This window comes from Cherax quadricarinatus, chromosome 39, assembly GCF_038502225.1.
Source record: "Cherax quadricarinatus isolate ZL_2023a chromosome 39, ASM3850222v1, whole genome shotgun sequence".
Lineage (NCBI taxonomy): Eukaryota > Metazoa > Arthropoda > Malacostraca > Decapoda > Parastacidae > Cherax > Cherax quadricarinatus.
Window position 1 is genome coordinate 5,406,177 of NC_091330.1, and position 16,331 is coordinate 5,422,507.

Below are 16,331 nucleotides of genomic sequence, written 5' to 3' on the forward strand. Positions count from 1 at the left end.
ATCGTCACTTTTTAATCTTTCTAAAGAAAATGCATCGTAGTAATTGTTCCAGTGTTATTTTTAAACCAGTTGTTGGGTATCAAGTTCCGAGGATCATAACACATTCTTCTTGTCTCGATTTTAAAATTTGATGTAAATGTTACACTCATAGTACAATATTTACATAATACCAACAACATGGAAGATGTCAGTGAAGGGCTCTTGATACAAGGAATTCGAGCTATCAGTTCATCAAGCACCGTGTAACCCATGCTGCATAAACCCTTTTCTATAAATATAATAAAAAAATTAAATTTAACCGCTAGGCTAACCTGGGAACATTAATATACTCTCTGATCTCATCAAAATCTGTATGAGCGTGTGTATATACAGTACTGGGATGAGTGCGTGTTTACATGTACATTCGGATAAATGTGGTCTCTGATAAATTACTGCTCAGTAATGGAGCTTAACCCTGCCAAATTTATCTTGGGTCATCCTGCATTTAGTGGTTGTTGCTGAGTACAAGTAAAATATAGTTTGTTTATAATAGGCAGGCTGGTTGCCGCCAGGCTGGTGTTAGATTGTATTTTTAGGCACATGACTCCATTGTTATATGTTAATGTATGTACATACAGGGTGTTTCACTCGTAGGAGGTCCCGAGTTGGTACTCTCGTAGTTGCAACCGTCTTGTTTGTATATTATGTCTGTGGTAAATGATAACTCGGGGCCTCCTACGAGTGAAACACATTGTATACATTATTATAATTTCTTTTCTTTCTTCTGTTGTCTTGTTTCTCTGTCTCCAGGATATATATGTTTGTTTTGTTTTTCGCGTTCTGGGATGGGGATAGCTTCATAAAATATTCCATTTGTCTTGTGTATGGGATAGGCCATCCTGAGATATGATAATTCACAAGTGATACTCTTTCCAGCTCTGCTGGAACGAAGCCTTTGAAGCTCCCGTAGCTAATGAACCTTTGATAGAATAACTGAGAGTATCCTCATTGTCCTCCTGAAGTCTCCCAGCTCAGTCTGACAGATTTTAATACTGAATTTGAGGTTTTAATACTGTATGCGACCAATCCTGTGTGATGGAATTTGACAGGGAAATATAACTAGCTTTCGTTCACACTTTGTAACTATTATTGCTAATGTAGCCAATTATGCTACATAATTTTTTTATACTCTCCCTTCCTCTCGCGCACACTCCCTCCCTCCCTTCTTCTCTCTCACTATTCCCTCCTCCCTCCCCGTCCGGAATAAATGTCATGAGGGTGGAATGAGGAGCGATTTGTGTCAGTGGGTTCTGATGCCCGAACTTGTTCACTCGACTCTTCCTCGCTCCTCCCAGAATACTCCATCTCGTTCCTCCCAGAGCACTCCCTCTTGCTGCTCCCAAAATACTCCCTCTCGCTCTCCCCAGAAGACTTCTCGTTCCTCTCAAAATACTCCCAGTCGCTACTTTCAAGACAATCCTTATCGCTCCTCCCAAGACACTCTCTCACGCTCCCAAAGCGCACACTCTTTCTCCTCCCAAGATACTCCCCCACGCTCCCAAAGCACGCTCTCTCTCTCCTCCCAAGACACTCCTTCACGCTCCTCCCAAAATACTCCCTCACGTGCCTTCCAAGACTCTCCCTTTTTCTCTTCTAAGACACTCCCTCTCGCTTCTAAAATACTCCTCGCTTCTAAAACACTTCCTCTTGCTTCTAAAACACTCCCTCTTGCTTCTAAAACACTCCCTCTTGCTTCTAAAACACTCCCTCTTGCTCCTAAAGCACTCCCTCTCGCTTCTAAAGCACTCCCTCTCGCTTCAAAAGCACTCCCTCTCGCTCCTAAGAAACTGATGCATCCCTCTCGCAGATCCTCTCTCCCTTCCCTCCCTTCCCCTCTCCACTCTCATCCCCCAGCAGTTCATCCACCTCAACTCCCCACCTCTAGCCACAGTACCCTGCCTTCTACGTTACTCCCCAGCACCCCAACTCGCCGCTTCAGCCAGACCCTCTCTTCCTCATCTCTTCTCCCCAACTCCACGAAGCACATCTCTCCAGCTAACCCTGTTCCCACTCAGTCCAGCCGATCCCAATCAACGGCCCAAATCGCCCCACTCCACTCGTCAACCCCGTCACACCCAACCCCTCACCTCACCCAGTCAACTCTTCTCCCACCTCTCCCCCATTCTCCCCCTGTCCCACAGCAACAATCACCCCCTCAATTTCCTTTCACTCAATCTCACACTCCAACGAACCTCCCCTCTACCCCTTCAACGCTCCCTCCTCTTCATCCAGCTCTCCCAATTCCCCACCCTCCCTTCCCTCCCCACCAGGACAGTCATTCCTCCCCACCCAAGGCTTCCATCGCCCCACTGTTTCACCTTCCTTTATAATGCACCGTTTTGTTCCCGTTCGGTCGACTATTCGCGCTTCAGATTCACCTACGGTAACCCAAGACTCACCTACGGTAACCCAAGACTCACATTCACTACCGTCATACTCACCACTGAAAATATATAGTGAAACTACAGAGAGTTAAAAGAAAAGAAGAAATATACTCGTCCATTTAATCCAATCACTACATAAGTTAGTGCCAAGTGAACCCAAAAATCTAAAAATAATAACTGCAATGGTGAACAATGTGAGATTTCAAGATATATATTTTTTGGGGGGTTGAAGAGAACCGAGTAAAAATGTAGTGGAAAAAAGATGATTGAAAACATGATGTTATGGTTTTTAAGTGAATTATCTAACCTATAATTAGCGATATAACTCGCTGAAAAGCAATGACAGACGTAGGTCTAGAAACAAAAATAGGCCGTGTGTGAAAATTACCGAATATATTCGTTTCCGTGTTCATGAATTATATACAATACCGACAAGATGAAGAATTACACACATGTGGAACATCTGGGTATCTTTATTTGTAGACGTTTCGCCCTCTGGTCTTCACATTGTCCTTGTATTGATAAAGCCACAGGATGGCAAAACGTCTACAAATAAAGACACCCACATGTTGCACATACGTCTAATCTTTCATTTGATGCTGTGTATGCATAAGCTCCAGGCGTGTAATGATCTCAGTGTTGTGAAGTGTTCTGTTGATCTTGAAATAGTCGCTCTTTGGTTATATTTCCGGCTTATCGGTTCTTCAGACAGATTTAAGAGTATTACGTCACGAAACATCCGTAAGTGTACTCTTTATTACTCTCCCTGACCAGGGCATTAAGTGTAATGATGCTGCAAACAGTCTCAGATCCCCGCTAGAGGGTAAGAGTCCACCTGGGTTTGTCGTGGTCATATCAAGAGGCCACCGATCCATTCGGCCAGACTTAAATGGGACTTAACCTGGCCCTCCGAGAAATGCGCATTATCCATCCAGCCGTTCAAAAGTTTGACTTCCAGAAATCAGGAGGATAAAGCTGTCTGTTTGGCCTTAACTTCTGTAGACTAAAGCTTCCTTTGGGGAAGAGAGGAGGGAGGGGAGGGTGTGGGGAAAGGAGAGGGAGTGGGAAGACCACAGGGAAGGGATGGTGGACTGGAGTGTGGGAGGAAGGATGGAAAGGGAGAGTGGTGTGTTGGAGGGTGGATTGGAATGGTGGAACTTTGTGTGGAAGGAAGGGAGAGGTGGAGTGGTGTGTGGGAGGGAAGGAAGGGAGGGTGAAGTGAGGTGTTGGAGTGAAGGAGGAAGGGAAGAAGGGTTAGAGAGGGTATGAGGGAGGGATGGAGGGGAGTGTGGGAGGGATGGAGGGAGGGGAGTGTAGGAGGGATGGATGGAGGGGAGTGTGCGAGGGATGGATGGAGGGGAGTGTGCGAGGGATGGAGGGAGCGAAGTGTGGGAGGGATGAAGGGAGGGGAGTGTGGGAGGGATGGAAGGAGCGAAGTGTGGGAGGGATGAAGGGAGGGTGGGAGGGATGAAGGGAGGGTGGGAGGGATGGAGTGTGGGGATGTTATAGATCGACAATAGTCCTTGACATTTCCCAGAAAGCAGAGTTTTTGAGTGTGACCTTTGATGACTAAATGTTTCATACCCTGCAGAGTACAGGGAGCCAGGTGAGGAAGAGGACGCAGGGACGGCAGGGGACGCAGGGACGGCAAGGGACGCAGGGGCGGCAGAGGACGCAGGGGACACAGGGAAGGCAGGAGAGGAAGGGGGGTCAGGAAAGGAAGTGGAGAACAAAAAGCCGCAATACCGTGACTGGAACAATACGCAAATAACCCGCACATACGAGAAAGAAGCTTATGGCGACGTTTCGGTCCAACTAGTACCATTTAAAAGTGGATTGTAAATGGTCCAAGTCGGACCGAAACGTCGTCACAAGCTTCTCTCTACTGTCTGCGGGTTATCTGTGTAAGGAAGAGGAAGTAGGGAAGACAAGACAGGAGAGGCAGGGGACAAGAAAAAGGGTAAGACAGAAGAGGCAGGGAAGGCAAGGGAGACAGGAGAGGCAGGGGAGACAGGAGAGGCAAGAGAGACAGGAGAGGCAGGAGAGGCAGGAGAGGCAAGAGAGGCAGGGGAGACAGGAGAGGCAAGAGAGACAGGAGAGGCAGGAGAGGCAAGAGAGGCAGGAGAGGCAAGAGAGGCAGGAGAGGCAGGAGAGGCAGGAGAGGCAAGAGAGGCAGGAGAGGCAGGAGAGGCAGGAGAGGCAGGAGAGGCAAGAGAGGCAGGAGAGGCAGGAGAGGCAGGAGAGGCAAGAGAGGCAAGAGAGGCAAGAGAGACAAGAGAGGCAGGAGAGGCAGGAGAGGCAGGAGAGGCATGGCAGTCAACTCAGGTAGCAGCTACAATCAATTACCCTCAACATCTCCCTTCAAAGGAGATTTCTTGATGCCGCTGAAAAGATCTTGTTAAAGAGATTTTGATCCACCCAATTTTTCCTTGGATCAAACAAGATTACTTCCAGTCCCCTAGGCCTTGTCTGACCCCCTACGGGCTTAGCTCTTCGCCTTGAAAATAACAAGTAGCCTCAATGTCTACTCCTACCAGATGATGTTCAATTTGAATATATAATTTCAAATTTGATATTAAACAATTTAATTTTTTTTTTTGAAGTATTAAACGTTAAACGTGAAAGATTTATTTATTTTTATATTAACAAAGATCTGTTTACTTTTGCCTTTTTGCATTTTTCAAGTTGTTCAACGATCTGCAAAACGTTTTGACAGTGAAAGGCCCGGTGGCCTGGTGGCTAAAGCTCCCGCTTCACACACGGAGGGCCCGGGTTCGATTCCCGGCGGGTGGAAACATTTCGACACGTTTCCTTACACCTGTTGTCCTGTTCACCTAGCAGCAAATAGGTACCTGGGTGTTAGTCGACTGGTGTGGGTCGCATCCTGGGGGACAAGATTAAGGACCCCAATGGAAATAAGTTAGACAGTCCTCGATGACGCACTGACTTTCTTGGGTTTTCCTGGGTGGCTAACCCTCCGGGGTTAAAAATCCGAACGAAATCTTATCTTATCTTATCTGTCGACTGAGGACAATGTGACAAGTTGCAGGATCTTGCATAGTCTTCACATGCTTCTTCCTCTGTTTCCTCCTACTCCTCCTACTCCTACTCCTTCTTCGATTTCCTTCCTTTAAGACGTTTTTATTTTATACTAGTCTGAATAAATCACTTCAATTTGATTCTGTGTAGTTTTTTTACATTTCCTTTTTTTTTTTATTAATTTTTCTTCTCTCTTCACTTATCTTTTTCCTGATTTCTTTATCTTCTAAAGTCATTCATTCAGTGTTTCGGTACACAAATAACCCGCACATAAAAGAGAGAAGCTTACGACGACGTTTCGGTCCGACTTGGACCATTGATAAAGTCACACACAGTGTGTGACTTTGTCAGTGGTCCAAGTCGGACCGAAACGTCGTTGTAAGCTTCTCTCTTTTATGTGCGGGTTATTTGTGTATCGTTCCAGTCACGGTATTGTGCCTTTTTTGTTATTTAGTGTTTCGGTCATTCTTCACCATCATCAGGATCTGTAAAATATTATGTAAACGTATGCACAATCAAGACAGATTTGTTACAGGTTAAAGAGAGAGAATAAGATAACTGGGTAATATTAAGAGTGAAGAGAGGCTGGGACTGACGCTGCACCGACCGAAGTTAACTAGATGGAAAAGCATTAACAGAGGGAGATACATTTTTGTTAACTTCTGGTTTGAACTATTTATTACGATGACTCCAAAATTCTTCAATGTATTTCGTGAATTCATTACCATTTTAAATTCATTAACCCATACTACGTATTCTCCACTCTCAGACTGTAATTTGATTTCTAAAATTTTATATATATATATATATATATATATATATATATATATATATATATATATATATATATATATATAAACAACACCACTGCATCTAGCCGGGGGCTCAAACCTGTGTTGTTTTAGCCCGCCTAATGATCAGCGAAAATTCACGACGTTTTAACCCATTGGATCATCCAATCCTACAAAGATCACGCACCCAGCAGTGCTAGGTGTTGTACAGTGATCCGAGGACATAGGATGGTGTGGGTGGCTCAGAGCTAATTTCATTCTACTCCCCGTTTGGTGTATTAGCCTCACAAGCAGTATACTGTAACCACGAACGATTAGTATTTAATCAATAACACTGCGACTAGCCATCTAAAAAAAAAAGCATGACAGTTGTGCTTTCATTTCATTTACATTACAATTCACAGTTAAACAAAGAGAAAAAACTCCCAAAACTAATACATCCACAGAACAAGAAAGGTTCACCATACAAACAGAAATACTTTAAAGTTAAATCTGTCACTAAAGAAAATGACGAAAAACGGAAATACATTGATTGTAAAGGAGTATCCAGGAAAAGTGATGAGAAGCAGAAATATCTTGACTGTAAAGATGTGGCGAAAAGAAGTGATGAGAAGCAGGAAGAAAAGACGGCCAGGCCAGCTGTCAGAGGCAGCAAGAGTATTACTGTTGCTCTCTGGGCTATGAAAGAGTCATTACGACGACACTTGAAGCAGGTGGTGGCACGGTGAGTATCCTGGGAAGATGACGAGGTGTGTTGGTCACTATTCTGTCCTAGATACATGTCGATTAGACACTAGGCCTGTTCTATATGCATGTATGTGTGTTAGTTACCATTTTGTTACCATTGTGGGTGTATTGGAAAGAACCGCATAGAGAAAGTAACTGCATAATAAAGCAGACAGTGAGGCGGAGACAGGAGTTTATTTCCTTGCGTTTGGAAGACACAAACGGTAAAAAAGAATATACTAATGCTAAACGACGTACAAGACATGTAATGACAACACACACACGAGCGCTGGTTCGACCCCTGTAAACTAAACTAGGCGAGTTCATATGAACTTATACACATCACAGACGGCGTATTCACGATTGGCAAATCTAAAATTACCTTGCAAAAACTTCAGTAAAAACTAATTAGATATCTCTGAAGTTGTACCTTAAAGTAATTGACTAATTTAGTTTTTTCTTCCTCCAAGGATGGTTATAATCATAACCATAAGTTTTAAAGGGGTGAACTGGTAAGCCAGCAGAAGGCCTCGGTCAGATGACCAAAAACTCCAGCTGCGGGTCAACAAATGATTAAGACCCACGTCAGAAAACACTTGTCCTGTTTCCTGACAAATCTTTCCTAACTTTCCTCCAAGGTTTTTCGTTTACAACTTAAGAATGCCTCACTCGATCGGATTTAACTTTTCAACGCTGGTTTCGTGCAACTACGAGAAAGTTCATGCGAGTAATGGAATCTACAAGTGTCCTCTGGTCAATGTTAAACACAATATTCCCAATTTTAATGTAATAACTTTATAATTTTAATAATTCACAGATTACGAATGTTATTATAGCTAGACATAGTAAGTCTAGACCGTGTAGGTACAAGTTCTCTAGTAAACTTAGGTAATAACTTGGAATGGTAAATTTTACTCAACGGAAGATTTGCGTTCATACTGGGATACTTAAGACCCAACTTGCTTGATTTATTATATAAATTGTTATACTGATTTCCTTTCGGCAGCTGGAGAATTCCTCTTCTGATCGACTTGAAGCCTTTAAACTCTTGATATATTTCATAAGAATATTTTTCTACAGCTTTAGGCCGATAGCTTTCGCAATATTTGTGTGTTCTTCTTCAGTGTCTATTTCCCTAAATATATTTTCACTCAAATCTTACTCTCACACACTCCCAAGAATAAAACATTTTTTTTTTCCATTAATCAGCATTAATAACTTTATTTTTGGTAAAATGACGGTATGGAATAATGGAAATCTATACCGAAACATCGTTTCCTTTGCAAGTTTAAGATTGGTTTCGAAGTGAAACGTTGTAGCAAAAGATTTCCTTTTTTTTTCATCAGCCTGCTCCGTTTAACCTCTTTCGTAAATTTCCTTTTTTTTCTGTTGAGATTGTAACCTGACACTGCCTTTTTCTGTGCTCCTACAGCGGCATTCCCCTGCTAGTGCGTCAGAGGAGCAGCGGTGCAGGGTCGTCCATGGTTGGTGCTTCACGGGGGCGCCGGGCCAGCACGGTCGGGGGCCCCAGACGTCAGCTCTCCCGAAGGGTGACGCGGAGAGACTCCAGGAGAGGCTCCAAGGGCCGCCGACGCAGCTCTGTGCATCCTCCAGTACACTTACCCATCAAAGATGGTGAGTCTTAGGAGGTACACATACCCATCCAAGACAGTGATTCTTAGAAAGCAAATACCTATGAAAGACGGTGGGCTGAAAGGTTTCAAAATACACAAACCCAATTAAAGACTGGGAGTGACGAGTATTACCAAGTACACATGTCCAATCATAAGTTTTAAGTGGTCAGTCTTCCAAGTACGTTTACCCAAACCAAGATGATAATCAGTGTATCTTTCCTAGCTGCTGAGGGAACGACACTCTCAACACGAGTGGACATTGATACAGCTACAGTTAGCGAACGGAGGATCAAGCCTCCTTTGCTTGTCCTGAATGGAACACGCACGGTTAACACGTAAGCATGGGAAATTCGATTAAACTAATACTGCCATTCATTTCGTGTGGACCAGGAATTAAATAATCTGCTCACACATTTAATAGATACTGGTCTTACTGCTGACTGAATGCAAATAATGGATATCAAATAGCCTTATTCGGCAAGAAGAGCGTTGCTGTCTAAGCCAAAATCGCAAGTTTTACTTATACGGCACGATATATTATATTATATATATATATATATTATATATATATATATATATATATATATATATATATATATATATATATATATATTATACACTGTGTGTGTGTGTGTGTGTGTGTGTGTGTGTGTGTGTGTGTGTGTGTGTGTGTGTGTGTACGTACTCACCCAGTTGTAATCACCTAGTTGAGGTTGCAGGGGTCGAGTCCAAGCTCCTGGCCCCGCCTCTTCACTGGTCGCTACTAGGTCACTCTCCCTGAACCATGAGCTTTATCGTACCTCTGCTTAAAGCTATGTATGTGTGTGTGTGTGTGTACGTACACTTTTATACCGTCATTCATTTTCTTCGCTCAGGGGAGACGAATGAGGATGACAAGGAGGAGAAGACCAAGAACCCGATACGCAGACTCTCCCGGCTACTCTCCAACGCTGGCCCGGCCCTCGTCAGGCGTGTCTCCAAACTCCGGAGGAAGAGCTTAGCACGTAAGTTGCTTCTCCGAGTTTGTCTTCAGGTACAGTGAGAGAGGAAGCTTCGTCACGAAAGGACTTTTTTTTTTGTTTTTGCAATAGATCAATTAGTGGAAGTTGGTAAGCCGTTTTTTTTTTCTATTTTTCTGAGCAGGATCTTATCTCTGCATTGTCTCAGTGGGCAAGGATCAACGTACTAGATTCCAGAAGCTGGAAAAGGGCAAGGGGTGAGAGGCAGGGGTGCGGCTATGTAGGAAGTGAGAGTTCATAGAGGTGATGGTGGGGGAAGATCAGTCCTATAAACAAGCCATGAGCATCACGCACTTAATTATTCACTCAGTCGATTGTCTTGGTGACATTTTTAGCGCTTTCAAGAATTGTAAAGAATACCGCAAACTGAACCCGTTAACCTTTGGCACCTTTTTCTTTCTTTAAATTTTCCCTGTGAGCGAATTCTTAAAAATAATTTGATCCCATTTTAACTTTATTCGATGATAGAGAATGATTAAATATGGAAGAAAATCCATGATGAAGGTTGAATTATTTGGTACTGACAGCAGAAGGTGGGCTGACGTACGATGTGAATAAATAAAATACCTAATGGCAAGAGTTCTCATTCAGATCGATGTGTGTGTCGCCGTTGGCACTAGATACGACACTAGGTACGAGTATCCTTGTTGGCACTAGGTACGTGTGTGTGTTGGCACCAGGTACGCGTGTCCCTGTTGGCACCAGATACGTGTGTCCCTGTTTGTACCAGGTACGCGTGTCCCTGTTGGCGCTAGGCACGTATGCTCCTGATAACACTAAGTACGTGCCCCGTTCACATCTGACACTCGGGTCTGCGTTGACACTACGCACGTGAGCATCATCTTGAGATACGCGTAAAAAGCGTAGACGTTTAAGTCGTTGTTTCTTAATCGGTGTCACTGATACAGTGAATCAACTTCGGTATATGTTTAAAACTGTCCCTCTGAAGTACTTCATTGCAGAGCCTTTGAGACTGTCAGGTTCTTTCATAACCAAGACTCATTAATTGGCTGATTGGCTCTTTATGTGAAGCTTAAGCTGGAAACAGACAGAAGGATGATGTATAATTATAGGACTCAAATTTCTTTTAATCACAATATGGAAGGGCAGCGATTGTTTAGAATTCAAACAAGAGAAACATTACATTGAGGGGTGATGGTGAGAGACGACAAAGAGAACCATACTAAAGCGACCATTAACTAAACGTATTTGCCAATTGTTTCAAACAATTAAAACATCGGATCTTCCGTCATGCTAGGCTGGATTTCTTGTCTCCAGCACGAACTGTTTACCTCCAGTTTATTTTCTACCTTCACCAGTTCCTCAAAATATTCTCTACGTTAGTCATTTTTTCATCCAGTATCTCACCAGTTTTGCCTTTGAAAGATAAATCCATGTATTACGCGAAGTCTACCTGGAGGTCGTTCCGAGGATCAACACTCCCACGGCTCAATCCTTGACCAAACCTCCCGGTGGATCAAGGCCTGATCAACCAGGATGTTACTGCTGGCCGCACTCAATTCAACGTACGGAAAATACAACGTACAAAACTATTTTCGGCAGTATTTGATGCCAGGGTTTCATCCATTCTTTAATTTACTCTTTGTTGCCCCCTCTTTTAGCCTCATTTTCTGTCTTCCTTGTACCATTTAAGATCATTTGTATGTCTTCGTTTTCGCCCTTTATAACTCTTCCCAACTCATCCTTCAGGTGAGGAAAAACGCTACAACAAAACTGGCAGCTGTTGTCTCGGGGCAACACAAACATTGGCTGGAATCCAGTTGCAATTTTTGTTCCAGGTAATGTAGTTTAATAGTCGGTGCGACGGGCTGGTCACTTCCCCATCACGAGTTCCAACTTTTTCCATTCCAAGAAAAAAAAAAAGGCGTAGCATGAATACAAGTTTTGCGAATCCTTCTCCATCACCCTCTCACAACAGACAAACAATATTCCAAGTTTTACATCTTCCATACTAGTTGCATTCTGGTTCATCTCACGAACTAGCTGGGTTCCTGTTTTTAACTTACGATCGAGTTATTGCAATTGAAGATTATGGTACAGTTACTAAGCTTGCCCGTACTTCACACACACACATGTTCGTACTACGTCTCGCTGTACATATTAGACCTATGTCCAATGGCTGGAGAATTTAATTAGGATATATTTCGCTTACCAGGAGCTGCTGGTGAGCGAAACGTATCCTAAGGGAAAAGAGTTTCCGAACGTTGCATATGTACCTACTTCATATACATAATAATTAGCATTGTTGCATCCTACACATAAACAGTGTATGCAATAATAGTAATAATGCAAACCATTCTAAGACTAATGGTAATCAAAGCTTCTCTTATTGTGTTCTTTCCTATCCTGTCTAAGGACCAGGCTGTCTTGCAGCAGCAGGAAAGGGACAGCTGCACTTGTATTCCCCACAATTAGCTGCCCAAGATTTTATTTAGATTTATTTTGCAATAATGTATAGGCCTACTGGCAAAGTGAAATGGCCTATTGCCCAAATATATGAAGGCACAGACACACTGTTCAGGACAAGCTTTTATTGCGACTACTTTTCTCTCCGTGTAAATCTTTATCAAGCCTTACACAGGGCGAAACGATGTCCCTGTAAAAACGTGTTCTACCACTTGTGTCTTTGACTTCAGGACTACAAACATTTAGCAGTGTCTTTTAATTTTAGATATTTTTATGTGTGACCTTTACTTAACGTAAAATCCACATGTGTGTGTCTAAATATAATATATCGGAGCCTAATGGAAGTGAATTTCCACTTCATCTGATCTAGTTTAAGTCCTCTTATCTATCCCTGGATTAATGAGGCTGTATTGAGCCTTTAAACTTCCCTATTTTTTTTTTTATTCCCTAAAATAACGATTAAATAAAAATGTGAAGCCAATTTTTCGGGAGAGATGTGTACTACTCTTGGCTCCACTGGGCTATCATTTGTAAACATTATCTATTATAATAATGGCATGTTTAAATGCAATTAAAATTATTAAGTATAAAAATTACAATGAAAAATATACATATATTTAAAAATAAATACCATTTTACATGGATAACTAAAATATAATGAACATTTGTCAATGTATCAATTTACATAAAGCTATCAACCTATTCACCTATTAAATACATTTTTGGGAAATTATTTAGCCAAGGATTAACTCTTCCCCCCCCCCCTAAAAATTTAGTTTTTCTTCCATTAGTCTCATTATATTCGTCCCTCTTGAACTTCCTATATACTGGAAAATATAAATACATCACAACGCTTCAAGTTAAAGACTGCACATAGTTATGTACTTTTAAATAATTAACAGTAAGCCACAACACCGTGGTTTGTGTAAGTCACAATTAATTCACAAATTACGAATGAAAACTGGACCGGAACTCCGTCCGCTCTTCCTTCGTAATGGAGTTTTAATGGTGTCGCTGTTTTGGTCACCCCTGAACATCAGTGACAAAGAAAACGAGTTCACTAAACTGCATGATAAAACACGCGTGTATTCTTTAAGGGGTAACTTTCCTGTTTCTTTTTTCTCCCCGAGTGTGGCTTAAATATCTCTAATAAATGTCGTATCTGTTTCAGTGATTGAAGGAGGTAGGATTTGACAACATATATGAGCTTCAAGGTAGAGTACCTTATTATAAAGTGGCTACGGAACAAGTAGTTAAATGCATCACCCTGCATGATACTAGCATGATGTTAATTGGTTTTAAAATTGCATGCAATATTTTGTACATTATTCTCACTCCGTGTGTGTTTCCAGAGCCACAGTTTATTACATGATTTCATGTTTAATGTCTGTTTGTATCGTCTGTGTTATGGCTTATTTCTCTCCAGATTATTTGTCCTCACTTGATTATTGTTATTACTAAGTACGGTGGCCTGGTGGCCTGGTGGCTAAAGCTCCCGCTTCACACACGGAGGGCTCGGGTTCGATTCCCGGCGGGTGGAAACATTTCGACAAGTTTCCTTACACCTGTTGTCCTGTTCACCTAGCAGCAAATAGGTACCTGGGTGTTAGTCGACTGGTGTGGGTCGCATCCTGGGGGACAAGATTAAGGACGCCAATGGAAATAAGTTAGACAGTCCTCGATGACGCACTGACTTTCTTGGGTTATCCTGGGTGGCTAACCCTCCGGGGTTAAAAATCCGAACGAAATCTTATCTTATCTCTCTCTCTCTCTTACGTGTATATATGTAAGTTCCTTACATAATCCCGAGGGTCCTCGAAGAGGGCCATCGGGAATAAGCCAGGACGCTTGGTTTTTTTAGGGGGTTATTCTGGCTTATTAGAGGGATAACAAGAGGTAATAATTTTAAACTGAGTTAAAAATGCCATGAGACAGAGATAAAAACAAATATGTCTACAAAAATAATGGAATATGTATGGAAGTTTGATCAAGGAGGAAGTGGTGTGTGCGCGCCAAAATTATTATAACTAAAAAAAACTATTATGAAACAGGATACCATGAACGAACAATCTATGGAAAAAAGATGTAATCACTGCAGCACACGAAACATGCCCTAAATTGTGTTTTGTGTCTTTTTCACACGACTTGTCAATATTTATTTTGGTTTTGGGAACATAGCTTACAATTTCTCTTTACATTTTTCTTCAGGTCATACGGATGTCATGAACACACAAAAAAATCATTACGTAGATTTAACCTAGGTCAGACACTATGTCGCTTTTCCATTTAGGTCCCTGTATAATATACCTTTATAACTAGATTTTGAAGTCTATACCTGCGATTGCAAAATGTATAACGGCTCTCCTATAGATTCAGCAGCTATAAGTCACTGACTTTTTTGGGTTATCCTAGGTTCTCTACACATATGCTGCTATGTATGATAATCTATGTAACTGTATTTGTGTATACCTGAATAAACTTACTTGCCTGCCCCTCTGTCTCGGATTGTACTGAGAGGAGGTTCGTTCTCCTCGTGCAGCAAGTTGGGTCACCCAGATGAGCTAGTGATCACTGAGAATGAAGTCAAAAAACTGCTATTAGGGCATTTGATACAGACTAGAAGAGGCAGCAGCAGGAGTCTCAGAAGCAGTAGTAACAGCGGAAGAAGCATCATCGGCACCAGCTGATGCGGAAGGAGAAACAAAATCAGTAGCAGCAGCAGTACTAGCTATAGTAGAAAAGGTAGCTGTGATAACAGTAGGAAGAATAACACCAGCACGAGTTATAACAGGACTTACCGCAGTAGCAGCTGTAATAAGAATAGCACCAGCACGAGTTATAAAGGACTTACCGCAGTAGCAACAGCACCACCAGTGGCAGAAGTAAGAACTCTTAGCAGCCACAGTAGCAGAGCTACTAGGCAGCAACGCGCTTATAAAAAATGACGTTCTATGACAGATTTTATTCAGGATTTGAACCTTCACTGACATGGCTGATCTCGAATTTCAGAACACATTTCTATATTTGTTTCATGGTAAGTTATTATAAAAGGTGAAGAGAACACCAGGTCTGAGGTAGGCAATTTTTTATTATTATCATTACTGCTTAATTTCCGATTTGATGCTCCAAATGGCTGTTCAGGGTCTACAAGATTACCAATATAAAAAAAATAAATGGTATTTATGAGAGTACTTAAGCCATGTAAGCTTCAGCTAAACATGAAAAAATATTCTCAATATATGTTTTATGCACATAAATGCAACTAGATCTGAGAAAGGTATTCACATATTCGATAAACCCAGCCTCCTTTACCTCAACGCAAGCAAAAAGAATAGTACAGAGTGTGGCATAAGCTCTCAATGCAGTTAAATATCAGCACTGAAGATCAGAAGCCGATGAGAAAATGCTGTCACAGGTAATCGTGTGAAAACCAGTACCTTAATTCTTTCAATAAAAATTACAAAATGGCAACTGGGTGTACTCATGTTTTAAGTGGTTACAGAGGTCGAGCCCTACCTCCTGGACCTGTGCATGCTTGCACCTGCATAATAACTTGAAATGATAAAGTTCAATTCTTGTGTTCTGAACTGCAACTCTTGGGCCTGCCACGGATTTAGCAATTTCTGGGAACAATATTTAATAGCTTAATACAGAAGTACGTTACGTATATGTCTCTGCCGTACGTGTCGTTAAAGCTGTGTACTAATTTAGTTTCCACTGTATTATATTTCCCCTTCAGTTACCCTTCGTTATCGTTTTAAGAGGAGGAGGATTCATTAGGCAGTTCGATATCAAACTGCATTCATCCCTTCCTCATCCTGGTTCATCTAACGGTTACAAAGAAAATGATAGGATGGATAATAAGAACTTTCAAAAAGAGAGATGCCAAGCCCATGATGATCCTTTTCAAATCACTTGTTCTCTCTAGGCTGGAATACTGCTGTACATTAACATCTCCATACAAAGCAGGTGAAATCGCAGATCTAGAGAGTGTACAGAGATCCTTTACTGCACGTATAAGTTCTGTCAAGCACCTTAACTACTGGGAACGCTTGGAAGCACTTGACTTGTACTCGTTGGAAAGCAGGAGGGAGAGATATATCATAATCTACACTTGGAAAATCTTGGAAGGAATGGTCCCAAATCTGCACACAGAAATCACTCCCTACGAAAGTAAAAGACTGGGCAGGCGATGCAAAATGCCGCCAATAAAAAGTAGGGGCGCCATTGGTACACTAAGAGAAAACACCATAAGTGTCCAGGGCCCAAAAC

The 16,331-nt window shown here is 42.0% G+C and overlaps 1 protein-coding gene across 2 annotated transcripts in view; it reads left to right on the forward strand.

Moving 5' to 3' along the window:
• Nucleotides 1–16,331, forward strand: part of LOC128696295 (A-type potassium channel modulatory protein KCNIP1) — a 285,448-nt gene that overhangs the window by 45,124 nt on the left and 223,993 nt on the right. For both annotated transcript variants that reach the window (XM_070092301.1, XM_070092302.1), the window contains exons 2-3: nt 8,412–8,614; nt 9,489–9,617. In XM_070092301.1, coding sequence (XP_069948402.1) covers nt 8,412–8,614; nt 9,489–9,617 — 332 coding nt within the window. The remainder of the gene's footprint in view (nt 1–8,411; nt 8,615–9,488; nt 9,618–16,331) is intronic.